The following is a 26,807-nucleotide window of genomic DNA, read 5'->3' as shown; positions in this document are numbered from 1 at the left end:
TCAGGGCTGAGGAACACAAAGTGAGTGATGAGTAACAGGCAGCATAGTAATTCAGCAGTGAGAATAACGACTGAACTCTTCTGTCCTCATCAAACACCTGCTCTCTCCCTCTGTCTTTGTCTTTCGCTCTCCTTCTGTCTCTGTCTCTCTTTCTCTCTCCCTTTCACTATACCTCCCTCTCATCTCTCAATTGCTCACTTTCTCTTTGTACTTACTGTTCCTTGTCAGTAGGACAGTCTAGCCAGCAGGGACAGTCTAGCCAGCAGGGACAGTCTAGCCAGCAGGGACAGTCTAGCCAGCAGGGACAGTCTAGCCAGCAGGGACAGTCTAGCCAGCAGGGACAGTCTAGCCAGCAGGAACAGTCTAGCCAGCAGGGACAGTCTAGCCAGCAGGAACAGTCTAGCCAGCAGGGACAGTCTAGCCAGCAGGGACAGTCTAGCCAGCAGGAACAGTCTAGCCAGCAGGAACAGTCTAGCCAGCAGGGACAGTCTAGCCAGCAAGGACAGTCTAGCCAGCAAGGACAAGTCTAGTCAGCAGGGACAGCCCAGTCAACAGGGACAGCCCAGTCAGCAGGGACAGTCCAGTCAACAGGGACAGTCTAGCCAGCAGGGACAGTCTAGCCAGCAGGGACAGTCTAGCCAGCAGGGACAGTCTAGCCAGCAAGGACAGTCTAGCCAGCAAGGACAAGTCTAGTCAGCAGGGACAGCCCAGTCAACAGGGACAGCCCAGTCAGCAGGGACAGTCCAGTCAACAGGGACAGTCCAGTCAACAGGGACAGTCCAGTCAACAGGGACAGCCCAGTCAGCAGGGACAGTCCAGTCAACAGGGACAGCCCAGTCAGCAGGGACAGTCCAGTCAACAGAGACAGTCCAGTCAACAGAGACAGTCCAGTCAACAGGGACAGTCCAGTCAGCAGGGACAGTCCAGTCAGCAGGGACAGTCCAGTCAACAGGGACAGTCTAGCCAGCAGGGACAGTCTAGCCAGCAGGGACAGTCCAGTCGGCAGGGACAGCCCAGTCAGCAGGGACAGCCCAGTCAACAGGGACAGTCCAGTCAGCAGGGACAGTCCAGTCAGCAGGGACAGTCCAGTCAACAGGGACAGTCCAGTCAACAGGGACAGTCCAGTCAACAGGGACAGCCCAGTCAGCAGGGACAGTCCAGTCAACAGGGACAGCCCAGTCAGCAGGGACAGTCCAGTCAACAGAGACAGTCCAGTCAACAGAGACAGTCCAGTCAACAGGGACAGTCCAGTCAGCAGGGACAGTCCAGTCAGCAGGGACAGTCCAGTCAACAGGGACAGTCTAGCCAGCAGGGACAGTCTAGCCAGCAGGGACAGTCCAGTCGGCAGGGACAGCCCAGTCAGCAGGGACAGCCCAGTCAACAGGGACAGTCCAGTCAGCAGGGACAGTCCAGTCAGCAGGGACAGCCCAGTCAACAGGGACAGCCCAGTCAGCAGGGACAGTCCAGTCAACAGGGACAGTCCAGTCAACAGGGACAGCCCAGTCAGCAGGGACAGTCCAGTCAACAGGGACAGTCCAGTCAACAGGGACAGTCCAGTCAACAGAGACAGTCCAGTCAACAGAGACAGTCCAGTCAACAGGGACAGTCCAGTCAGCAGGGACAGTCCAGTCAGCAGGGACAGTCCAGTCAGCAGGGACAACCCAGTCAACAGGGACAGTCCAGTCAGCAGGGACAGTCCAGTCAGCAGGGACAGTCCAGTCAACAGGGACAGTCCAGTCAGCAGGGACAGTCCAGTCAACAGGGACAGTCCAGTCAGTAGGGACAGTCCAGTCAACAGAGACAGTCCAGTCAACAGGGACAGTCCAGTCAGCAGGGACAGTCCAGTCAGCAGGGACAACCCAGTCAACAGGGACAGTCTAGCCAGCAGGGACAGTCCAGTCAACAGGGACAGTCCAGTCAGCAGGGACAGTCCAGTCAGCAGGGACAGTCCAGTCAACAGGGACAGTCCAGTCAGCAGGGACAGTCCAGTCAACAGGGACAGTCCAGTCAACAGGGACAGTCCAGTCAGCAGGGACAGTCCAGTCAACAGGGACAGTCCAGTCAGCAGGGACAGTCCAGTCAACAGAGACAGTCCAGTCAGCAGGGACAGTCCAGTCAGCAGGGACAGTCCAGTCAACAGGGACAGCCCAGTCAGCAGGGACAGTCCAGTCAGCAGGGACAGTCTAGCCAGCAGGGACAGTCCAGTCAGCAGGGACAGTCAAGTCAGCAGGGACAGTCTAGTCAACAGGGACAGCCCAGTCAACAGGGACAGCCCAGTCAACAGGGACAGTCCAGTCAGCAGGGACAGTCCAGTCAGCAGGGACAGTCTAGCCAGCAGGGACAGTCTAGCCAGCAGGGGCAGTCCAGTCAACAGGGACAGCCCAGTCAGCAGGGACAGTCCAGTCAGCAGGGACAGTCTAGCCAGCAGGGACAGTCCAGTCAGCAGGGACAGCCCAGTCAGCAGGGACAGTCCAGTCAACAGGGACAGTCCAGTCAGCAGGGACAGTCCAGTCAGCAGGGACAGCCCAGTCAACAGGGACAGCCCAGTCAGCAGGGGCAGTCCAGTCAACAGGGACAGTCCAGTCAACAGGGACAGCCCAGTCAGCAGGGACAGTCCAGTCAGCAGGGACAGTCCAGTCAACAGGGACAGTCCAGTCAGCAGGGACAGTCCAGTCAACAGGGACAGTCCAGTCAACAGGGACAGTCCAGTCAGCAGGGACAGTCAAGTCAGCAGGGACAGTCTAGTCAACAGGGACAGCCCAGTCAACAGGGACAGCCCAGTCAACAGGGACAGTCCAGTCAGCAGGGACAGTCAAGTCAGCAGGGACAGTCTAGCCAGCAGGGACAGTCCAGTCAACAGGGACAGCCCAGTCAGCAGGGACAGTCCAGTCAGCAGGGACAGTCCAGTCAACAAGGACAGTCCAGTCAGCAGGGACAGTCCAGTCAACAGGGACAGTCCAGTCAGCAGGGACAGTCTAGCCAGCAGGGACAGTCCAGTTAGCAGGGACAGTCCAGTCAACAGAGACAGTCCAGTCAGCAGGGACAGTCCAGTCAACAGAGACAGTCCAGTCAGCAGGGACAGCCCAGTCAACAGAGACAGTCCAGTCAGCAGGGACAGTCCAGTCAACAGAGACAGTCCAGTCAACAGAGACAGTCCAGTCAACAGGGACAGCCCAGTCAGCAGGGACAGTCCAGTCAGCAGGGACAGCCCAGTCAGCAGGGACAGTCCAGTCAACAGGGACAGTCCAGTCAGCAGGGACAGTCCAGTCAGCAGGGACAGCCCAGTCAACAGGGACAGCCCAGTCAGCAGGGGCAGTCCAGTCAACAGGGACAGTCCAGTCAACAGGGACAGCCCAGTCAGCAGGGACAGTCCAGTCAGCAGGGACAGTCCAGTCAACAGGGACAGTCCAGTCAGCAGGGACAGTCCAGTCAACAGGGACAGTCCAGTCAACAGGGACAGTCCAGTCAGCAGGGACAGTCAAGTCAGCAGGGACAGTCTAGTCAACAGGGACAGCCCAGTCAACAGGGACAGCCCAGTCAACAGGGACAGTCCAGTCAGCAGGGACAGTCAAGTCAGCAGGGACAGTCTAGCCAGCAGGGACAGTCCAGTCAACAGGGACAGCCCAGTCAGCAGGGACAGTCCAGTCAGCAGGGACAGTCCAGTCAACAAGGACAGTCCAGTCAGCAGGGACAGTCCAGTCAACAGGGACAGTCCAGTCAGCAGGGACAGTCTAGCCAGCAGGGACAGTCCAGTTAGCAGGGACAGTCTAGCCAGCAGGGACAGTCCAGTCAACAGGGACAGCCCAGTCAACAGGGACAGTCCAGTCAGCAGGGACAGTCTAGCCAGCAGGGACAGTCCAGTCAGCAGGGACAGTCTAGCCAGCAGGGACAGTCCAGTCAACAGGGACAGCCCAGTCAACAGAGACAGTCCAGTCAGCAGGGACAGTCCAGTCAACAGAGACAGTCCAGTCAGCAGGGACAGCCCAGTCAACAGGGACAGTCCAGTCAACAGAGACAGTCCAGTCAACAGGGACAGCCCAGTCAACAGGGACAGCCCAGTCAGCAGGGACAGTCCAGTCAACAGAGACAGTCCAGTCAGCAGGGACAGTCCAGTCAGCAGGGACAGTCCAGTCAGCAGGGACAGCCCAGTCAACAGAGACAGTCCAGTCAACAGAGACAGTCCAGTCAGCAGGGACAGTCCAGTCAGCAGGGACAGTCCAGTCAGCAGGGACAGTCCTTTGGTGTTTCAGTTCTCAGTGCGTGTCACTGTGTTTGATTGTGATAGATGTGTGTAATGGTTTGTGTAAATGGATAATCAATCAATCAAATTTCAATCAAATGTATTTTAGATGGCCCTTTTTACGTCAGCAGATGTCACAAAATGTTATACAGAAATCCAGCCAAAAACCCCAAACAACAAGCAATGCAGATGTAGAAGCACGGTGGCTAGGAAAACTCCCTAGAAAGGCAGGCATCTACGAAGAAACCTAGAAAGGAACCAGGCTCCGAGTGGTGACCAGTCCTCTTCTGGCTGTGCCGCGTGGAGATTATAAGAGTACATGGTCATTAAGGGCAGATTGTTCTTCAAGATGTTCAAACGTTCATAGATGACCAGCAGGGTCAGATAATAATCACAGTGGTTGTAGAGGGTGCAACAGGTCAACACCTCAGGAGTAAATGTTAGTTGGCTTTTCATAACAGAGCATTCAGAGGTCGAGACAGCAGGTGCGGGAGAGAAAGAGAGAGAGATCGAGAGAGAGATAGAGACAGAGGCCAATGTAGTCTGTACACAAAACTGCACAGAATTCTTAATACTCACAATATTAGAGCGAGTATAGGGAACAAGGAGATCTGATAAGCCTAGGAAGGTTTTTCCTGATCTCCTGACTGATCAGATGGAGTGCTGTGTTTAGGGGTTAATTCAATATGTATCGGGATCGTAGACGTTACACACAGATTAGACAGACCAGTGGTTAAATTGAGCAGGAACTACCAGGGGTCAGGCTCCTGCATATTGGGTCAAAGGGAGAGAACAAAGCGGACCTGAACTCTAGCACCTTACAGGTCCAAAGACAAAAGTAGGATAGAAGAAAGATTAACCAAGGTTAGGTTTGAGCTGGGGTGTGGACATGAAGCTAGGGTTAGGGTTTTATGTGTGTGTGTGTGTGTGTGTGTGTGTGTCTCATCCTTAGGTGAGTGCTTTATCTCTTTGGGATTAGCAGAGCAATGGGATGTGTAAGTGCATGAGGTTGCTTACTGTGTTTGAACCTAGGTTGTCTGTCCATCACAAGACTGTGCTAACTCGCTGAGCTAAAGTATATTAGCTCTGGGAGCTAACACAATTCTTCCAAATAACAACAAGTCACTCTGCGTGCATGCGTTAGTGTGTGTGGGTGTGTGGAACGAATTGGCCAGCCCAATAGCATTTATCCCCCAGTGCCCTGACGTAAATTACATTGGCTGATTTAACCCAATCAGAATCATCGCTGAACCTACTGATTTGCTATCGCTCCGAAATTGTTCTGTTCTACATTTTCTCTCCTATAATAACTAGAGGAACTCGTCAAGTCCTGTCACAAATCACTAATCGAAGATGCCAGGCTGAGTTTCAGAGAAACAAAAATCGGACTTTGATACCAGCCATTATAGCGTCCTGCCTGAAAGGAGCGCGGCGTGTGGCACTGTCCAAGGTGCTGAAATTTGTACATCTTATCCACCAAGCATCTGTCGGCTATGTACAGTATATTTGCTTTGAAGAACAACAGGTCGGTGGGAACCCTCTACATTAGAGAGGGGAATGAATTAGTCCGTTTTGGGGAGCGGGATTTCTAGTTTCCTGTTTTGTTGAAACACCTCTAGTGTTTTATTCATAAATCTGATGTTTGTTGATGATATATCCTATCATCCAGGGACGAAAATCTGATATCAACTTTGGAGGGGACAATTACATGAAATTTTCTCAAGAGCAATTCCTGAGGGGGACACCAAAAGTAGTGCTGTAACACATAGCCTACATTGTAATATGGTAAATGTATATTGAGGAACCAAAGAAATAAGGTGTTTGCCGTACTCCTAACTACCGGTACCCAAAACTACACAACTAATCACAACAGCAATACCATTGCCTTTAACAAATCTTAGTTCAGTCACCAGTTTAAGTTGAGAGTGGGGGTATCCATGGCATTTTCCAATTATGTTCCTATTTTACAAGTCAAAAAAATTGAGAACCTTTCATAATGTTGCCAAACAAAGACTCAACAAACTTACCTGAGACTCCCTGTCTCTGCCAGTCTGTCCCTGCATATCTGTCCCCAACTCTGCTGTCTGTGTGCCATCTGTTGCCTGCTCTGCCTAATGACATCATTGTGAAACATTTCCATTAGAATTTCATTTCTTTCTTATGAACATTTTATCAACTAGTCTTTGAGATATTAGGCTACTAGGGTTCTTACTATGCGTTTTGGTGTATTGAAAAACACTCTGATGTCCGTCTTTAATTTTTTTGCCATTTTTCTACCTGGCTGGCTGGCTGGCTACACACACACACAGTGTGTAGGTTATTTACAGTAGGAGATGGGCTTCTATCATCTTCTGTCATTCTATTTGGGCTTCGATCTAAAAGGTAGCTAGCAAATGTGAAACGGATTAAAATGACAAGAGTTGACAGCTGTATGAGTTTACCATTTACACAACATATGCTGCAACCTTTTGTAATTTTAATAGTTTGTTTCATATTGGCTGGCTTCCAACAATAGCTGAATTTGCAAAGCTAGCGAGCACCAATTCAGTTTCAGTGGTGTTTGCTATAATCTTTGCTACCCGTGTTAAATAAAGGTGAAATAAAATAAATAAATAAAAGTTCCCATTAAATATATTTAAGACAATGGTAGAAGAGAGTGTAGTTCTGTTCAGTTTGGACTTCAGTTTATCGCTAACCTTATCACAGGGACTTTGAAGCACTAACTTACATCATCTGCATGCTGATCTTGGAATAAATTGACGATAGCAAAGATTCCATCTTTGACGACGCCACATAAATGGAATAGGTACTAGCTAGCTTAATAGTTAATATTTGCGCGCTAGCTCTGCATATTCAGCTAGTGTGTGTGCGTGATTGACTAGATTAACCTCACGTCAGTTACGTTCATTGAGTGCCTTTCAGACAGTAGATACGACCCCTCTGTTACCTTGCCAACTAAGGAACTGGCAGTGGATCAAACCATTGTGAGGCAAAGGGTGGGGGGGTCGCAATCTTTTGAAACTTAAAAACGCGCTATTAAGTGTCTATAATCAGCACAATTGCTTTCATTGCATATTATTAATATTATTTAAATTACATAGTTATGTTTCAGTGATATATTGGGGGGGACAAATCATATTTTTCCCAGGATGGGGGGGATCGTGTGTCCCCCGGGATTTCCGCCCCTGCTATCATCAGATTTATGAATAAAACACTAGAGGAAGAGAGACATCTATCTATTTATCTATCTATCTATCTATCTATCTATCTATCTATCTATCTATCTATCTATCTATCTATCTATCTATCTATCTATCTATCTATCTATCTATCTATCTATCTATCTATCTATCTATCTATCTATCTATCTATCTATCTATCTATCTATCTATCTATCTATCGTCACCGAAAATGACCCCTCCCCTGTGCTCCTCGTAAATGACCGCTTTCCTGTTAACTTCTCATGCACCAGGATATATCACGTCACACTGATAAAAGCGCAAGCAGACTACGGATGGCCAGCAGAGCGCGATGACCTCCGAGTCCGCAGCCAGTCGCAGAGCAGAGCGCACGAGAGAACTGCCATTTATACCCAGTGAAATTCACTGAGTTGTTTCACCTGATGAAGACCAATCAGTCGAAATATTGTTTTTCAGCTAACAGTGAATGGACAAACCTTTTCCCGCTTCTTCTTCTCTCCAGCCTGTTTTTGTCCCTCTCGTGATGGGCTGACAGAGACAGACAGAGAGGCAGAGAAAGAGAGACCAAACAAATTGCATTACCTCTCCTACAAACTCGGCCACCGGGGAACCATAGAGTGTAACTAACGGGCCGGTATGATCGTGTCTACAGTCAGTCTGAGCTACGGCGCGAGCTGCTCACGGGGAGTCAGCGACAGTGAGACAGTGGTTTGTAGAGAGGAGGTTCAGGTTCCCTGAGTCCTATGTGACACCTCGTGGTGGCGGTGTGTCTGGGGTTTATAGGTACATTCGGTTTCCTCAACAACCTTCTGGTGTTAACGTTATTCTGCCAGTACCGCGCGCTGCGATCTCCCATCAATGTCCTGCTGGTGAGTGTGTGTGTGTGTGTGTGTGTGTGTGTGTGTGTGTTCGCCGCTGCCACACAGGGCCGGTGGTTGATCGGTAGCGCGGGATGCGTCTGGTATGGCTTCATTAACGCCTGTTTGGGTAAGCAGCCTACTGTCTGTCTGTCTGTCTGTCTGTGAGTGAGTGAGTGAGTGAGATATTCTACAGGTGTTTCAAGGCTTTTGTGAGGTGTTGTGCTCCTGACTGAAGCTACAGTTTGAAGACCTCTTCATGAGCGACCAAAACACTCCGGACCATTCGCCATGGAAACGGACAACGTGACGGTTGTTGTAGTGTCTGTAGGCCCGCCCACTCCAACGGTCTCTACTAACGGTTCCTCAGCGGCAACGAATGACCAGCCACCGTCACCTCCCAAAACCACTTTCACTGGCCAAATCGCTCCCCCTGTCTCAACCACGCCCACTGTCACGCCCAAACCAAAAGTGACCCTGGTAGCTCACTACAACTGCTAGAAAGTGAAAGGCTATGTGTGTTCACCAGACACAATATATGTTTCAATAGTAAGACTAAGAAGTGGCTCCGTCATGGTAAGATAGAGGTATTTCTCTATCTGTGATTTGTAGTGATTTGAAGCTGTGCAGGAAGTGGTTTTGTTCTTATCAATGTATTTGATCAGAAGTCTGATGTATCTGTTGGAGGTGAGGAGAAAGCCTCTAGATGTCTTAGTGCAATCACTTTCATTGATCACAGTCACACACACACACACACACACTGTTTCATGCAAAGCACCAGACCAGTTCTTCCACTGCCGGACCAGTTCTTCCACTGCCGGACCAGTTCTTCCACTGCCGGACCAGTTCTTCCACTGCCGGACCAGTTCTTCCACTGTCGGACCGGTTCTTCCACTGCCGGACCGGTTCTTCCACTGCCGGACCGGTTCTTCTACTGCCGGACCAGTTCTTCCACTGTCGGACCGGTTCTTCCACTGCCGGACCAGTTCTTCCACTGCCGGACCGGTTCTTCCACTGTCGGACCAGTTCTTCCACTGCCGGAGCAGTTCTTCCACTGCCGGACCAGTTCTTCCACTGTCGGACCGGTTCTTCCACTGTCGGACCAGTTCTTCCACTGCCGGAGCAGTTCTTCCACTGCCGGACCAGTTCTTCCACTGCCGGACCAGTTCTTCCACTGCCGGACCAGTTCTTCCACTTCCAGAGCAGTTCTTCCACTGCCGGACCAGTTCTTCCACTGCCGGAGCAGTTCTTCCACTGCCGGACCAGTTCTTCCACTGCCGGACCAGTTCTTCCACTGCCGGACCAGTTCTTCCACTGTCGGACCAGTTCTTCCACTGCCGGACCAGGTCTTCCACTGTCGGACCAGTTCTTCCACTGCCGGACCAGTTCTTCCACTGCCGGACCAGGTCTTCCACTGCCGGACCAGTTCTTCCACTGCCGGACCAGGTCTTCCACTGTCGGACCAGTTCTTCCACTGCCGGACCAGTTCTTCCACTGCCGGACCAGGTCTTCCACTGCCGGACCAGTTCTTCCACTGTCGGACCAGTTCTTCCACTGCCGGACCAGTTCTTCCACTGTCGGAGGGGTTCTTCCACTCCTGGAGCAGTTCTTCCACTGTCGGGAGAAATGGTAGTGTATTAATATATGTTAATTGCATGCAGATAAAGGTTGCTTCGCTACCACACCCACAACCGAAGAACAATCATGGCCTCGGATTCGCAGGTGGAGGATTTCTGGAGGGGAGCAGCTCCAATAGTTTATAGAGATATCTGAAACACAGTTCCCAATAAGGCTACACAGTATTCATCACAGCATAGGCTATCCAATCATTTCAGATATTACAGAATATCTACTTAACACGACTTTGTGATTCCTTAGTAAAATGGAGTTAGGCCTACTACATCTTAAGACACGTTACTTTAACCAAGACACATTAAACAGATCATATTCACTGTTTCAAACATTATCTTCCGTGATGTACAGGTGTGTGAATCGTCTATCTTTGTCTTTTTAGTGCAATAAACTTTGTGGTTTCTTTAACGTTGTGGTTTCTTCAACGTTGTGGTTTATTTAACAAGCGGTTTATTTAACACGAGGTGGCATTATGATGCTTCATATAAATCTAGAAAAGAAGAATGACTTTTAATCGTTCTTGGCTCAATTCACCTTCCTAGTTGTTTCCTGTTGTGTTAGTGTGTATGTGCCTACATCATATGTTGATGTTAGGCTGTGTATCTTATTTATTTATTTTTGTCTCGTCTGAATAAATGAACGATATATATATGAAACATGTCACTGTTATGCCTGAATTCGACCCAAAACCAACCAGGAAGTCTGCAGCGTTGAGAGCGGTTGTATGAAACCAACCCGTACGTCAAGCAAAGCTCTCAACCATACTAGCCCGCTCTTAATTTAGATTCAGTTCAACTCACCATAAATTCTGCATCTGAACTGTGCATAAGCTGATACTAGATCTGTGGCAATGAGCAACATCAAAGCAGTCTCTCAGACAGACGGGTTGCCTTCCACAATGTTCCAATATTCCAATTTACAATGTCCACAGGGCATTGGAATGGCATCACTTCCCTAAAACCACTGCAAAGGTTTTGCCTGCAAACTTTGGTTTTGAATCGCGACGTTTGGGCGTGTTTGCTTGGTGATTTATTGGGAGAGTTATCTGTCTGAAGAGGATCCTCCCCAGATATCTTTCTTTCTTTTTTAATTACCAAGAGAATCCGTCATTAATTCCAGATCCTAGTAACTGTTGCTGCTGTAGGTCTAGGATTTTTTATTGGGTTGGAATGGAGAATTAGCATGCCACCAACGAGACAAGAATTAGCCTGTTGGTATTGTGTTTGAATGGTAGCGAAGTATTAGCCTGTTCGTGTAGGGGTTGAATGGAGAATTAGCATGATAGCAAAGAGACAAGCATTAGCCTGTTTGTATTAGATTTGAATATAGAAGTAGCATGCTAGCAATGAGACAAATAACATTTGCTTTGTGGTTGAACTAATAATTAGCATGCTAGCAGGTCAGCGATAGGGAATCAGCACACTAGCCCCTTACAAGCATAAAAATGCAAGATAAGATTTAATTCATAAACACATTAGCTATGCCACAGCAACGTAATTACACCAAGCAACAGAAACAGCACAAGCTTGTGTTTTTATTTGCTATTAGCTTCATAAATTAATTGTGTCTTTCAGCTATGCAGGAACATATCAGAGAGACACAGTGTTTTTTTGGCAGAGAACATATTATTTGATTAGGTTTTTAATTATATTTTGTTGCCTAAAGAGTCTGCATATTCAGTGCATTTTGTTGAAATAAGGATTAATGATGGGTTCTCTGACCCTGTTTCCATGCCTCATACAGAAGCACTGTTTTAAAATATAAGGATTTGATACAGTGTTAAACATGTAATAATAATATCCCTTGAAGCAATATTTTGTGCAATTATATTTTAATGTTTTTCTCCCAGAGAGAAGAGAAGTCTGTACAGCTTCTTACAGAAGAGAGAAGAGGATATGGGAAGAGAAGAAAGGAGAGGAGAGAAGGGAAGAGGAGAGAATGAGAGGAGAGAATGAAAGGATGAAAATATTTTCTTTCCCTATCTCACCTTTCCCTATATCACTTTGAAAGTGAGTGTGATTTCATCATTATATTAGGTTCTACATTATATTAGGTTCTAGTGCAGTATTTCACTAGCCTAACCCACAGATTTAAAAAGAAAACTACCTCCGTAGTGTGGTGGTGAAATAAAGCAGTTAAACGTTGAGCGGTGGTCGACTGCTATCACTAGAAATCCTAATTCAGTGAAATGACAAAGTATGCAAACCATTGATTGGTCATCACTATAATAACTTAGACCTACCTACGACTTACAGCCTTAATTAAATACATTGTCCCTAGGTCACATTATTATTGTCCCTATGTCACATTGTTATTGTCCCTAGGTCACATTATTATTGTCCCTAGGTCACATTTGTCACATTCTTCTTCGTCAGATGATAAAGAAAAATCATTGTCGGACCAAAACGCAGCGGGGTTATGTGCACTCATCTTCTTTTATTAAATTGGCAAAGAAGGAAAAACCAAAATAAACACGTACACAAAACACAATGACGAATAACAGGCCGGTAAGGCATAAAAGCTATACCTAGCACAATCTCCCACAAACTACCAACACAAATAGGACTCTCAATCAGAGGCAACTAGGAAACACCTGCCTCCAATTGAGAGTCCAACACCCAATGACCTAAACAAAGAAATACTAATACTAGAATGAACATAGAAATACAAAACATAAAACATAGCCCAAAACCCGGAAATAATAAATCAAACACCCTTCTAAACAACCAACCACCCCGAACCACATAAAACAAATACCCTCTGCCACGTCCTGACCAAACTAAAATAACAAATAACCCCTATAGCGGTCAGGACGTGACAACATTATTATTGTCCCTAGGTCACATTATTATTGTCCCAGGGTCACATTGTTATTGTCCCTAGGTCCCTAGGTCACATTATAATTCCAGGGTTTTCCTTTATTTTTTACTATTTTCTACATTGTAGAATAATAGTGAAGACATCAAAACTATGAAATAACACATATGGAATCAAGTGGTAACCAAAAAAAGTGTTGAACAAATACTTCAAAGTAGCCACCCTTTGCCTTGATGACAGCTTTGCATACTCTTGGCATTCTCTCAACCAGCTTCATGAGGTAGTCACATGGAATGCATTTCAATTAACAGGTGTGCCTTGTTAAAAGTTAATTTGTGGAATTTCTTTCCTTCTTAATACGTTTGAGACAATCAGTTGTGTTGTGACAAGGTAGGGGTGGTATTCAGAAGATAGCCCTATTTGGTAAAAGGGCAAGAACAGCTCAAATAAGCAAAGAGAAACGACAGTCCATAATTACTTTAAGACATGAAAGTCAGTCAATGGGGAAAATTTCAAGAACTTTTAAAGTTTCTTCAAGAGCATTCGCAAAAACCATCAAGAACTATGATGAAACTGGCTCTCATGTAGACCTCCACAGGAATGGAAGACCCAGAGTTACTTCTGCTGCAGAGGATAAGTTCATTATAGTTAACTGCACCTCAGAAATTGCAGCCCGAATAAATGCTTCACAGAGTTCAAGTAACAGACACATCTCAACATCAACTGTTCAGAGGACACTGCATGAATCAGGCCTTCATGGTTGAATTGCTGCAAAGAAACCAGTACTAAAGGACACCAATAAGAAGAAGAGACTTGCTTGGGTCAAGAAACATGAGCAATGGACATTAGACCGGTGGAAATCTGTCCTTTGGTCTAATGAGTCCAAATTTGAGATTTTTGGTTCCAACTGCCGTGTCTTTGTGAGACGTAGAGTAGGTGAACGTATGATCTCCGCATGTGTGGTTCCCACCGTAAAGCATGGAGGAGGTGTGATGGTGCTTTGCTGGTGACACTGTCTGTGATTTATTCAGAATTCAAGGCACACTTAACCAGCATGGCTACCACGGCATTCTGCAGCGATTCGCCATCCCATCTGGTTTGTGTTTAGTGGGACTATAATTTATTTTTCAACAGGACAATGACCCAATACACCACCAGGCTGTGTAAGGGCTATTTGACCAAGAAGGAGAGTGATTGAGTGCTGCATAAGATGACCTGGCCTCCACAATCACCTGACCTGAACCCAATTGAGATGGTTTGGGATGAGTTGGACCGCAGAGTCAATAAAAAGCAGCCAACAAGTTCTCAGCATATGTGGGAACTCCTTCCAGACTGTTGGAAAGCATTCCAGGTGAAGCTGGTTGAGAGAATGCCAAGAGTGTGCAAAGCTGTCATCAAGGCAAAGGGTGGCTACTTTGACGAATCTCAAATATAAAATCTATTTTGATGTGTTTAACACTTTTTTGGTTACTACATGATTCCATATGTGTTATTTCATAGTTTTGATGTCTTCACTATTATTCTAGGATGTAGAAAATAGTACAAATAAAGAAAAATCCTTGAATGAGTAGGTGTGTCCAAAATTTTGACTGGTACTGTATCTGCCTCAATTACTTCGTACCCCTGCACATCGACTCAGTACTGATACCCTGTATATAGCTAAGTTATCATTGCTCATTGTGTATTTATTATTTATTTTGCTGTTAGTCTACACCTGCTGTTTATGAAGCATGTGACAAATGAAATGGGATTTGAATTAATTTGACACAGACACACAGGTCAAAGCATGTGTATGGAGCTGTGTGACAGTCTGCTTTAATCACTCTCTCCTCCCTCCATCTCTCCTCCCTCCATCTTTCCTCACCTCAATCTCTCCTCCCTCCATCTCTCCTCACCTCCCTCTCTCCTCACCTCAATCTCTCCTCCCTCCATCTCTCCTCATCTCTATCTCTCCTCCCTCCATCTCTCCTCACCTCAATCTCTCCTCCCTCCATCTCTCCTCACCTCTATCTCTCCTCCTCCATCTCTCCTCACCTCCCTCTCTCCTCACCTCAATCTCTCCTCCCTCCATCTCTCCTCACCTCTATCTCTCCTCCTCCATCTCTCTTCCCTCCATCTCTCCATCTCTCCTCACCTCCATCTCTCCTCCCTCCATCTCTCCTCCCTCCATCTCTCCTCACCTCAATCTCTCCTCCCTCCATCTCTCCTCACCTCCCTCTCTCCTCACCTCAATCTCTCCTCCCTCCATCTCTCCTCACCTCTATCTCTCCTCCTCCATCTCTCTTCCCTCCATCTCTCCATCTCTCCTCACCTCCATCTCTCCATCTCTCCTCCCTACATCTCTCCTCACCTCAATCTCTCCTCCCTCCATCTCTCCTCAACTCCATCTCTCCTCACCTCAATCTCTCCTCCCTCCATCTCTCCTCACCTCCGTCTCTCCTCTCTCCATCTCTCCATCTCTAGTCCCTCCATCTCTCATCACCTCAATCTCTCATCTCTCCATCTCTCCATCTCTCCTCACCTCAATCTCTCCTCCCTCCATCTCTCCTCACCTCCATCTCTCCTCTCTCCATCTCTCCATCTCTAGTCCCTCCATCTCTCATCACCTCAATCTCTCCTCCCTCCATCTCTCCATCTCTCCTCCCTCCATCTCTCATCACCTCCATCTCTCCTCCCTCCATCTCTCCTCCGTCCATCTCGCATCCCTCCATCTTTCCTCCCTCCATCTCTCCTCACCTCCATCTCTCCAACTCTCCATCTCTCCTCACCTCCACTCTTTCATCTTCTTCTCTTAACCCACTGGAAGAGAGATGTCAACAGGTCAGGGTCAACCCCCCCCCCCACCCCCCCCCCCCCCAGGAGATAAGTAGCTGCCCTCTCCCTCACACACACATCACCCCAGGAGATAGGTAGCTGCCCTCTCCCTCACACACACACACATCACCCCAGGAGATAGGAAGCTGCCCTCTCCCTCACACACACACACATCACCCCAGGAGATAGGTAGCTGCCCTCTCCCTCACACACACACACATCACCCCAGGAGATAGGTAGCTGCCCTCTCCCTCCCTCACACACACACACACACACACACACACACACACACACACACACACACACACACACACACACACACACACACACACACACACACACACACACACACACACACACACACACACACACACACACACACACACACACACACACACACACACACACACACACACACACACATCACCCCAGGAGATAAGTAGCTGCCCTCTCCCTCCCTCACACACACACACACACACACACACACACACACACACACACACACACACACACACACACACACACACACACACACACACACACACACACACATCACCCCAGGAGATAAGTAGCTGCCCTCTCCCTCACACACACACACACACACACACACATCACCCCAGGAGATAAATAGCTGCCCTTTCCCTCACACACACATCACCCCAGGAGATAAGTAGCTGCCCTCTCCCTCACACACACACACACACACACACACACCCAGGAGATAAGTAGCTGCCCTCTCCCTCACACACACACACATCACCCCAGGAGGTAAGTAGCTGCCCTCTCGCTCACACACACACACATCACCTCAGGAGATAAGTAGCTGCCCTCTCCCTCACACACACACACACATCACCCCAGGAGATAAGTAGCTGCCCTCTCCCTCACACACACACACATCACCCCAGGAGGTAAGTAGCTGCCCTCTCCCTCACACACACACACACATCACCCCAGGAGGTAAGTAGCTGCCCTCTCGCTCACACACACACACATCACCCCAGGAGATAAGTAGCTGCCCTCTCCCTCACACACACACACATCACCCCAGGAGATAGGAAGCTGCCCTCTCCCTCACACACACACACATCACCCCAGGAGATAGGTAGCTGCCCTCTCCCTCCCTCACACACACACACACACACACACACACACACACACACACACACACACACACACACACACACACACACACACACACACACATCACCCCAGGAGATAAGTAGCTGCCCTCTCCCTCACACACACACACACACACACACACACACACACACACACACACACACACACACACACACACACACACACACACACACACATCACCCCAGGAGATAAGTAGCTGCCCTCTCCCTCACACACACACATCCCCCCCAGGACATAGGTAGCTGCCCTCTCCCTCACACACACACACACACACACACACATCACCCCAGGAGATAAATAGCTGCCCTTTCCCTCACACACACATCACCCCAGGAGATAAGTAGCTGCCCTCTCCCTCACACACACACACACACACACCCATGAGATAAGTAGCTGCCCTCTCCCTCACACACACACACATCACCCCAGGAGGTAAGTAGCTGCCCTCTCGCTCACACACACACACATCACCTCAGGAGATAAGTAGCTGCCCTCTCCCTCACACACACACACACATCACCCCAGGAGGTAAGTAGCTGCCCTCTCGCTCACACACACACACACACCCAGGAGATAAGTAGCTGCCCTCTCCCTCACACACACACACATCACCCCAGGAGATAAGTAGCTGCCCTCTCCCTCACACACACACACATCACCTCAGGAGATAAGTAGCTGCCCTCTCCCTCACACACACACACACATCACCACAGGAGATAAATAGCTGCCCTTTCCCTCACACACACATCACCCCAGGAGATAAGTAGCTGCCCTCTCCCTCACACACACACACACACACACACACACCCAGGAGATAAGTAGCTGCCCTCTCCCTCACACACACACACATCACCCCAGGAGGTAAGTAGCTGCCCTCTCGCTCACACACACACACATCACCTCAGGAGATAAGTAGCTGCCCTCTCCCTCACACACACACACACATCACCCCAGGAGATAAGTAGCTGCCCTCTCCCTCACACACACACACATCACCCCAGGAGGTAAGTAGCTGCCCTCTCCCTCACACACACACACATCACCCCAGGAGGTAAGTAGCTGCCCTCTCGCTCACACACACACACATCACCCCAGGAGATAAGTAGCTGCCCTCTCCCTCACACACACACACATCACCCCAGGAGATAGGAAGCTGCCCTCTCCCTCACACACACACACATCACCCCAGGAGATAGGTAGCTGCCCTCTCCCTCCCTCACACACACACACACACACACACACACACACACACACACACACACACACACACACACACACACACACACACACACACACACACACACACACACACACATCACCCCAGGAGATAAGTAGCTGCCCTCTCCCTCACACACACACACACACACACACACACACACACACACACACACACACACACACACACACACACACACACACATCACCCCAGGAGATAAGTAGCTGCCCTCTCCCTCACACACACACATCCCCCCCAGGACATAGGTAGCTGCCCTCTCCCTCACACACACACACACACACACACACATCACCCCAGGAGATAAATAGCTGCCCTTTCCCTCACACACACATCACCCCAGGAGATAAGTAGCTGCCCTCTCCCTCACACACACACACACACACACACACACACCCATGAGATAAGTAGCTGCCCTCTCCCTCACACACACACACATCACCCCAGGAGGTAAGTAGCTGCCCTCTCGCTCACACACACACACATCACCTCAGGAGATAAGTAGCTGCCCTCTCCCTCACACACACACACACATCACCCCAGGAGGTAAGTAGCTGCCCTCTCGCTCACACACACACACACACCCAGGAGATAAGTAGCTGCCCTCTCCCTCACACACACACACATCACCCCAGGAGATAAGTAGCTGCCCTCTCCCTCACACACACACACATCACCTCAGGAGATAAGTAGCTGCCCTCTCCCTCCCTCCCTCCCTCCCTCCCTCCCTCCCTCCCTCCCTCCCTCCCTCCCTCACTCACACACACACACACACACACACACACACACACACACTCACACACACACACACATCACCCCAGGAGATAAGTAGCTGCCCTCTCCCTCCCTCCCTCCCTCCCTCCCTCCCTCCCTCCCTCCCTCACTCACCACACACACACACACACACACACACACACACACACACACACACACACACACACACACACACACACACACACACACACACACACACACACACACATACACACATCATCCCAGGAGATAAGTAGCTGCCCTCTCCCTCACACACACACATCACCACAGGAGATAAGTAGCTGCCCTCTCCCTCCCTCCCTCCCTCACACACACACACACACACACACACACACACACACACACACACACACACACACATACACACATCATCCCAGGAGATAAGTAGCTGCCCTCTCCCTCACACACACACACACACCCCCCCAGGAGATAAGTAGCTGCCCTCTCCCTCACACACACACACACATCACCCCAGGAGATAAGTAGCTGCCCTCTCCCTCACACACACATCACCCCAGGAGATAGATAGCTGCCCTCTCCCTCACACACACACATATAAAAACACGCACACACACATCTCAGGCCTAATTTCTCTCTAGTCATGTAGAGGAGAGAGGGGAATAAGGGAGGAGTGTGAGGAGAGAAGAGAGGGGATAAAGGAGGATGGTGAGGAGAGGAGAGAGGGGATAAGGGAGGATGGTGAGGAGAGAGGGGAATAAGGGAAGATGGTGAGGAGAGGAGAGAGGAGAATAAGGGAGGACGGTGTGGACAGGATATTGGGGAATAAGGGAGGAGGGTGAGGGGAGGAGAGGGGAATAAGGGAGGAGGGAGACGAGAGGGGAGGGGAATACGGAAAGGATGGAGAAGAGAGGAGTGGGGAATAAGGGAGGAGGGAGAGGAGAGGGTAATAAGGGAGGAGGGAGGGGAGAGGAGAGGGGAATATGGAAGGATGGAGAAGAGAGGAGTGGGGAATAAGGGAGGAGGGAGAGGAGAGGGTAATAAGGGAGTGGGGAGAGGAGAGAGGGGAATAAGGGAGAAGGGAGATGAGAGGGGAATAAGGGAGGAGCGAGAAGAAAGGAGAGGGGAATAAGGGAGGAGGGAGGGGAGAGAGGGGAATAAGGGAGGAGGGAGGGGAGAGGAGAGGGGAATATGGAAGGATGGAGAAGAGAGGAGTGGGGAATAAGGGAGGAGGGAGAGGAGAGGGGAATAAGGGAGAAGCGAGAAGAGAGAGAGGGGAATAAGGGAGGAGGGTGAGAAGAGGGGAATAAGGGAGGACGGTGAGGACAGGATATTGGGGAATAAGGGAGGAGGAGAGGAGGGAGACGAGAGGGGAGGGGAATACGGAAGGATGGAGAAGACAGGAGTGGGGAATAAGGGAGGAGGGAGAGGAGAGGGTAATAAGGGAGGAGGGAGAGGAGAGGAGAGGAGAGGGGAATATGGAAGGATGGAGAAGAGAGGAGTGGGGAATAAGGGAGGAGGGAGAGGAGAGGGTAATAAGGGAGTGGGGAGAGGAGAGAGGGGAATAAGGGAGGAGGGAGAGGAGAGGGGAATAAGGGAGAAGCGAGAAGAGAGAGAGGGGAATAAGGGAGGAGGGAGAGGAGAGGGTAATAAGGGAGTGGAGAGAGGAGAGAGGGGAATAAGGGAGGAGGGAGAGGAGAGGGGAATAAGGGAGGAGGGGAGAGGAGAGGAGTGGAGAATAAGGGAGAAGGGAGAGGGGAGGAGAGGGGAATAAGGGAGGAGGGGAGAGGAGAGGAGTGGAGAATAAGGGAGAAGGGAGAGGGGAGGAGAGGGGAATAAGGGAGGAGGGGAGAGGAGAGAGGGGAATAAGGGAGGAGGGAGAGGAGAGGAGTGGAGAATAAGGGAGAAGGGAGAGGGGAGGAGAGGGGAATAAGGGAGGAGGGGAGAGGAGAGAGGGGAATAAGGGAGGAGGGAGAGGAGAGGGGAATAAGGGAGGAGGGGAGAGGAGAGGAGTGGAGAATAAGGGAGAAGGGAGAGGGGAGAAGAGGGGAATAAGGGAGGAGGGGAGAGGAGAGGAGTGGAGAATAAGGGAGAAGGGAGAGGGGAGGAGAGGGGAATAAGGGAGGAGAGGAGAGGAGAATAAGGGAGAGGAGAATAAGGGAGAGGGGAGGAGAGGAGAATAAGGTTTATCATGGAGTGTCACTTGGTAAGTGAGGAGAGGGGGAAGGTGACTTAATTTCATACCAAATTAATTTGAAAATAATTGTTCTAATTATTATTAGTTACTTAATACAGAAACAGAGGGATATGAATAAAGAGAGAGAGAGGCAGAGAGACGGGTGTTTTTTCTGATCTCCTACACACACAGCACTTCTCTGCAAGTACTCGCTGTCACACACAGTGGAAATGGACTCTATCGGCAGTGCTGACCTCTGTTTCTCTATCTATATATCTATCTATCTGTCTGTCTGTCTGTCTGTCTGTCTGTCTGTCTGTCTGTCTGTCTGTCTGTCTGTCTGTCTGTCTGTCTGTCTGTCTGTCTGTCTGTCTGTCTGTCTGTCTGTCTGTCTGTCTATCTATCTATCTCCCTCCCTCCCTTTTTCTCTCAGTCAACATGAAGACTAGCCTACTGTATCATAGGGGGTATTTCTGGCATGTCATTTGGGGGGTATGACTTTGTCACCAGCCGGAGTCACACGCAGTCAGAGATAAATATAGGAGCGCAATTCACACTAGCACACACATGCTCAGACACACAAGGACGAGATAGATTTGTATCACTCTTTTCTACTGTCTCCACTCCGTCTCTTCAGCGATTCCCTGCTTTGTGCAGTCTCAGAGGTCACAGATCAGAGGTCAGGTCACCATGGTAACAATAAGCTGGATGCTGCTGTTGTGTGTGCTGGCAGAGGGGTATGGGTCAGAGGTCGGAGTTCAGGAAGGGTGCGGCCGTTGGATGGGAGGTGTTCCTGGGACTCCTGGTCTGGACGGGCAGGATGGGAGAGATGGGAGAGAGGGACGCCAGGGAGAGACAGGAGACACTGGACTTCCAGGTAGAGCACATCAGGGAATCAACAATCAACATATAGATTCTCAAACTTTCTCTCACTCACTCTCTCTCCGCCCATCTCATTCTCTTTCTCCTGTCCTCCCTAGGTGTGCGAGGTGAGAGGGGAGAGGTGGGGGAAGTTGGGGGGGACGGAGTCCAGGGACGACGAGGTTTCCCGGGGGCCCCAGGCCTGCAGGGGCAGAGGGGCGAGAGTTCCTTCCTGTATCGCTCTGCCTTCAGCGTGGGACTAACCACACCCACTACCACGACAGACACACCCCTTCACTTCACCAAGATCTTCTACAACGAACAGGTACTGTGTGTGTGTGATGTCAGAGCAAATATCAAATATGGATTCTTCTTTCCAGCTTCACGATATCCAGTTTTTCTGTCTGTCTGTCTGTCTGTCTGTCTGTCTGTCTGTCTGTCTGTCTGTCTGTCTGTCTGTCCAGCATCACTATGATGACATCTCAGGGAAGTTCCGCTGTTTTATCCCCGGAGTGTACTACTTCACCTTCCACCTCACTGTACAGGTAACACACACAAACAAATCCTGTAATGGTAAGTTACTGTACAAAAAGGTACAATATCTTACCGTAAATTTCAAATAAACTTTGGTTTAAACAGTACATTACTGTAAACTTTGTTTAGGGTCAGGGTGTAAGGTGGGCTGTACAGTAGCGGTGTGTGTGTTGTTTAGGGTCAGGGGTGTAAGGTGGGGCTGTATCGTAATGGCCGTGTCATGTCGCTGACTCTGGACCAGTTCCTGACCTCTGACCTGGACCAGTCCTCTGGAGGGGCGGTCCTAAACCTCTCATCTGGAGACCAGGTATGGCTGCAGGTGAGTCATATGCTGCCAATTCAAAGAAACAATGAAGGGGTCTTTTTCCTTTAGTTCCTTTAATTCTTTATTATTTAGAGTTCTAAAGTCTGGTTGAAAAAGTCAATATGGCTGAATCAGGCTAGCAAATAGAACTCTTTAACCAAACTGGTGAATTTCCTATGGCTGCTATTAGATGTTGTTTGTTTGCATTAGAATTGGATCTTTTACTCCTCTGACAAAGTCACCACAAGTCACTAACTTATTACTTCATTAATAGCTAATATAATATCCCTCTGTCTACAGGTGTATGGTGCAGAACAGGAAGAAATTGGAATTTACGCTGACATCAACAACGACTCCACCTTTACTGGCTTTCTGATTCAGCCACGCCTACCTAGCAGCCCATTGGACAACCGCCGACGCTGACTTCCTGCTTTATCTGTGCCTACCAGGCAGCCGATTGGACAACGTGCTACACCATACCTACTTACAGTAGCAGCTGCTTATTTTCCATAACATCCCTTTTTCCCCCAACTCTACCTATCCCCCACCTCTCTCCCTATCCCCCACCTCGACCTATCCCCCACCTCTCTCCTTATCCCCCACCTCTACCTATCCCCCACCTCTCTCCCTATCCCCCACCTCTACCTATCCCCCACCTCTCTCCTTATCCCCCACCTCTATCTATACCCCACCTCTCTCCCTATCCCCCACCTCTACCTATCCCCACCTCTCTCCCTATCCGCCACCTCTACCTATCCCCCACCTCTCACCTTATCCCCCACCTCTACCTATCCCCCACCACTACCTATACCCCACCACTACCTATCCCCCACCTCTCACCTTATCCCCCACCTCTCACCTTATCCCCCACCTCTACCTATCCCCCACCTCTACCTATCCCCCACCACTACCTATCCCCCACCTCTACCTATCCCCCACCACTACCTATCCCCCACCACTACCTATACCCCACCACTACCTATCCCCCACCTCTCACCTTATCCCCCACCTCTCTCCCTATCCCCCACCTCTACCTATCCCCCACCTCTACCTATCCCCCACCTCTCACCTTATCCCCCACCTCTACCTATCCCCCACCTCTACCTATCCCCCACCACTACCTATCCCCCACCTCTACCTATCCCCCACCACTACCTATCCCCCACCACTACCTATCCCCCACCTCTCTCCCTATTCCCCACCTCTACCTCTCTCCTTATCCCCCACCTCTACCTATCCCCCACCTCTACCTATCCCCCACCTCTCTCCCTATTCCCCACCTCTACCTATCCCCCACCTCTCTCCTTATCCCCCACCTCTCTCCTTATCCCCCACCTCTACCTATCCCCCATCTCTACCTATCCCCCACCTCTACTATCCCCCACCTCTACCTATCCCCCACCACTACCTATCCCCCACCTCTACCTATCCCCCACCACTACCTATCCCCCACCTCTACCTATCCCCCACCTCTCTCCCTATTCCCCACCTCTACCTATCCCCCACCTCTCTCCCTATTCCCCACCTCTACCTATCCCCACCTCTCTCCCTATCCCCCACCTCTACCTATCCCCACCTCTCTACCTATCCCCCACCTCTACTATCCCCCACTTCTCTCCCTATCCCCCACCTCTACCTATCCCCACCTCTCTCCCTATCCCCCACCTCTACCTATCCCCCACCTCTACTATCCCCCACTTCTCTCCCTATCCCCCACCTCTACCTATCCCCACCTCTCTCCCTATCCCCCACCTCTACCTATCCCCCACCTCTCTCCCTATTCCCCACCTCTACCTATCCCCGCCCTCTCTCCCTATTCCCCACCTCTACCTATCCCCACCTCTCTCCCTATCCCCCACCTCTACCTATCCCCACCTCTCTACCTATCCCCCACCTCTACTATCCCCCACTTCTCTCCCTATCCCCCACCTCTACCTATCCCCACCTCTCTTCCTATCCCGCCCCTCTACCTATCCCCACCTCTCTCACTATCCCCCACCTCTACCTATCCCCCACCTCTACTATCCCCCACCTCTACCTATCCCCAACTCTCTCCCTATTCCCCACCTCTACCTATCCCCAACTCTCTCCCTATCCCCCACCTCTACCTATCCCCACCTCTCTACCTATCCCCCACCTCTACTATCCCCCACCTCTCTCCCTATCCCCCACCTCTACCTATCCCCCACCACTACCTATCCCCCACCACTACCTATCCCCCACCTCTACCTATCCCCCACCACTACCTATCCCCCACCTCTACCTATCCCCCACCTCTCTCCCTATTTCCCACCTCTACCTATCCCCACCTCTCTCCCTATCCCCCACCTCTACCTATCCCCCACCTCTACTATCCCCACCTCTCTCCCTATCCCCCACCTCTACCTATCCCCACCTCTCTCCCTATCCCCCACCTCTACCTATCCCCCACCTCTCTACCTATCCCCCACCTCTACCTATCCCCCACCTCTACTATCCCCCACCTCTCTCCCTATCCCCCACCTCTACCTATCCCCCACCTCTACCTATCCCCCACCACTACCTATCCCCCACTTCTACCTATCCCCCACCTCTACTACTATCCCCACCTCTCTCCCTATCCCCCACCTCTACCTATCCCCACCTCTCTCCCTATCCCCCACCTCTACCTATCCCCCACCTCTCTACCTATCCCCCACCTCTCTCCCTATCCCCCACCTCTACTATCCCCTACCTCTCTCCCTATCCCCCACCTCTCCTTATCCCCCACCTCTACCTATCCCCCACCTCTACCTATCCCCCACCTCTCTCCTTATCCCCCACCTCTCTCCTTATCCCCCACCTCTCTCCCTATCCCCCACCTCTACCTATCCCCCACCTCTACTTTCCCCCACCTCTACTATCCCCCACCTCTACCTATCCCCCACCTCTCTCCTTATCCCCCACCTCTACCTATCCCCCCACCTATACCTATCCCCCACCTCTACTATCCCCACCTCTCTCCCTATCCCCCACCTCTACTATCCCCCACCTCTCTCCCTATCCCTCACCTCTGCTATCCCCCACCTCTCTCCCTATCCCCCACCTCTACTATCCCCTACCTCTCTCCCTATCCCCCACCTCTACTATCCCCAACTCTCTCCCTATCCCCCACCTCTACTATCCCCTACCTCTCTACCTATCCCCGACCTCTACTATCCCCCACCTCTACTATCCCCACCTCTACCTATCCCCCACCTCTACCTATCCCCCACCTCTCTCCCTATCCCCCACCTCTACTATCCCCACCTCTACCTATCCCCCAACTCTCTACCTATCCCCCACCTCTACTATCCCCTACCTCTCTCCCTATCCCCCACCTCTACTATCCCCACCTCTCTCCCTATCCCCCCCTCTACTATCCCCCACCTCTACATATCCCCCACCTCTACCTATCCCCCACCTCTACCTATCCCCCACCACTACCTATCCCCCACCTCTACCTATCCCCCACCTCTACTATCCCCTACCTCTCTCCCTATCCCCCACCTCTACTATCCCTCCATCTCTCTCCCTATCCCCCACCTCTACTATCCCCACCTCTCTCCCTATCCCCCACCTCTACATATCCCCCACCTCTACATATCCCCCCACCCCCACCCCTCTCCCTAACCCCCACCTCTACCTATCCCCCACCCCTCTCCCTAACCCCCCACCTCTACCTATCCCCCATCTCTCTCCTCCTGTCCCTGAGTGTGTCCAGCTGGCCTCCAGCCCAGAGGGCCAGTGTGTGTGTATGTGTGTAGCTGTAATCTATATTTATAATCATCTTAGTTCTGTAATGATAAAGGTCACCTGCCACAGGCTGTCACATACACATGAACACGCACACACAAAAAGAGAAGCGGTGTGAGTGGGTTCCCTCTGGGCTCACAGCTGTTGTTACTGAGTCAGAGTGCTCTTGGATCAATAAAGTTGTATTGCTGTTTCAAACTGGGTTTTTTCTTGTCTTTCTGTGAGTTGGGGAGCGAGGTGGGTCAGTTGGGGGAGGGGTCAGGTGCATGGCGGGAAAGGGGAGAGGGCAGACGGATATTTTTAAAACTCATTTTAACTTCTTCCCCTTTTCTTTGTTCATTCACTCTGCACCCTTTTCCCAAGTGTGCACTCATCCACTCCTGATGTATTTAAAATGAGTCAACATGAATATGTTTAAAGTACCATAATGGTGTATAGGGGGACCCCTATAGCCTACTATTGGGTCAGTAGGGGTCAGTAGATATTACCACTGTTAGCCTATAGGGGTCA

General features: G+C 50.2%; 1 protein-coding gene across 1 annotated transcript; it reads left to right on the top strand.

Annotated features, from left to right (window-relative positions):
• The first annotated feature begins 21,272 nt into the window (after positions 1–21,272).
• Positions 21,273–23,102, top strand: adipoqa (adiponectin, C1Q and collagen domain containing, a). Its single transcript, XM_014159439.3, has 5 exons — positions 21,273–21,722; positions 21,826–22,031; positions 22,171–22,251; positions 22,419–22,559; positions 22,845–23,102. Exons 1-5 carry the CDS (start codon positions 21,536–21,538, stop codon positions 22,965–22,967), a joined length of 738 nt encoding a protein of 245 aa, XP_014014914.1. The 5' UTR covers positions 21,273–21,535; the 3' UTR covers positions 22,968–23,102.
• The last annotated feature ends 3,705 nt before the right edge of the window (positions 23,103–26,807 follow it).

This window comes from Salmo salar, chromosome 19 (genome assembly GCF_965601325.2).
Source record: "Salmo salar chromosome 19, fSalSal1, whole genome shotgun sequence".
Taxonomy (NCBI): Eukaryota; Metazoa; Chordata; class Actinopteri; order Salmoniformes; family Salmonidae; genus Salmo; species Salmo salar.
This window is presented reverse-complemented; position numbering and strand designations above follow the sequence as displayed.

What these genes read in the sequence shown, in the direction of transcription:
- adipoqa (XM_014159439.3), top strand. Translation starts at nt 21,536, where the DNA reads ATGGTAACAATAAGCTGGATGCTGCTGTTGTGTGTGCTGGCAGAGGGG. An exon ending in AGGAGACACTGGACTTCCAG is followed by an intron (nt 21,723 to 21,825) that starts GTAGAGCACATC and finishes TGTCCTCCCTAG; the next exon opens with GTGTGCGAGGTGAGAGGGGA. An exon ending in AGATCTTCTACAACGAACAG is followed by an intron (nt 22,032 to 22,170) that starts GTACTGTGTGTG and finishes CTGTCTGTCCAG; the next exon opens with CATCACTATGATGACATCTC.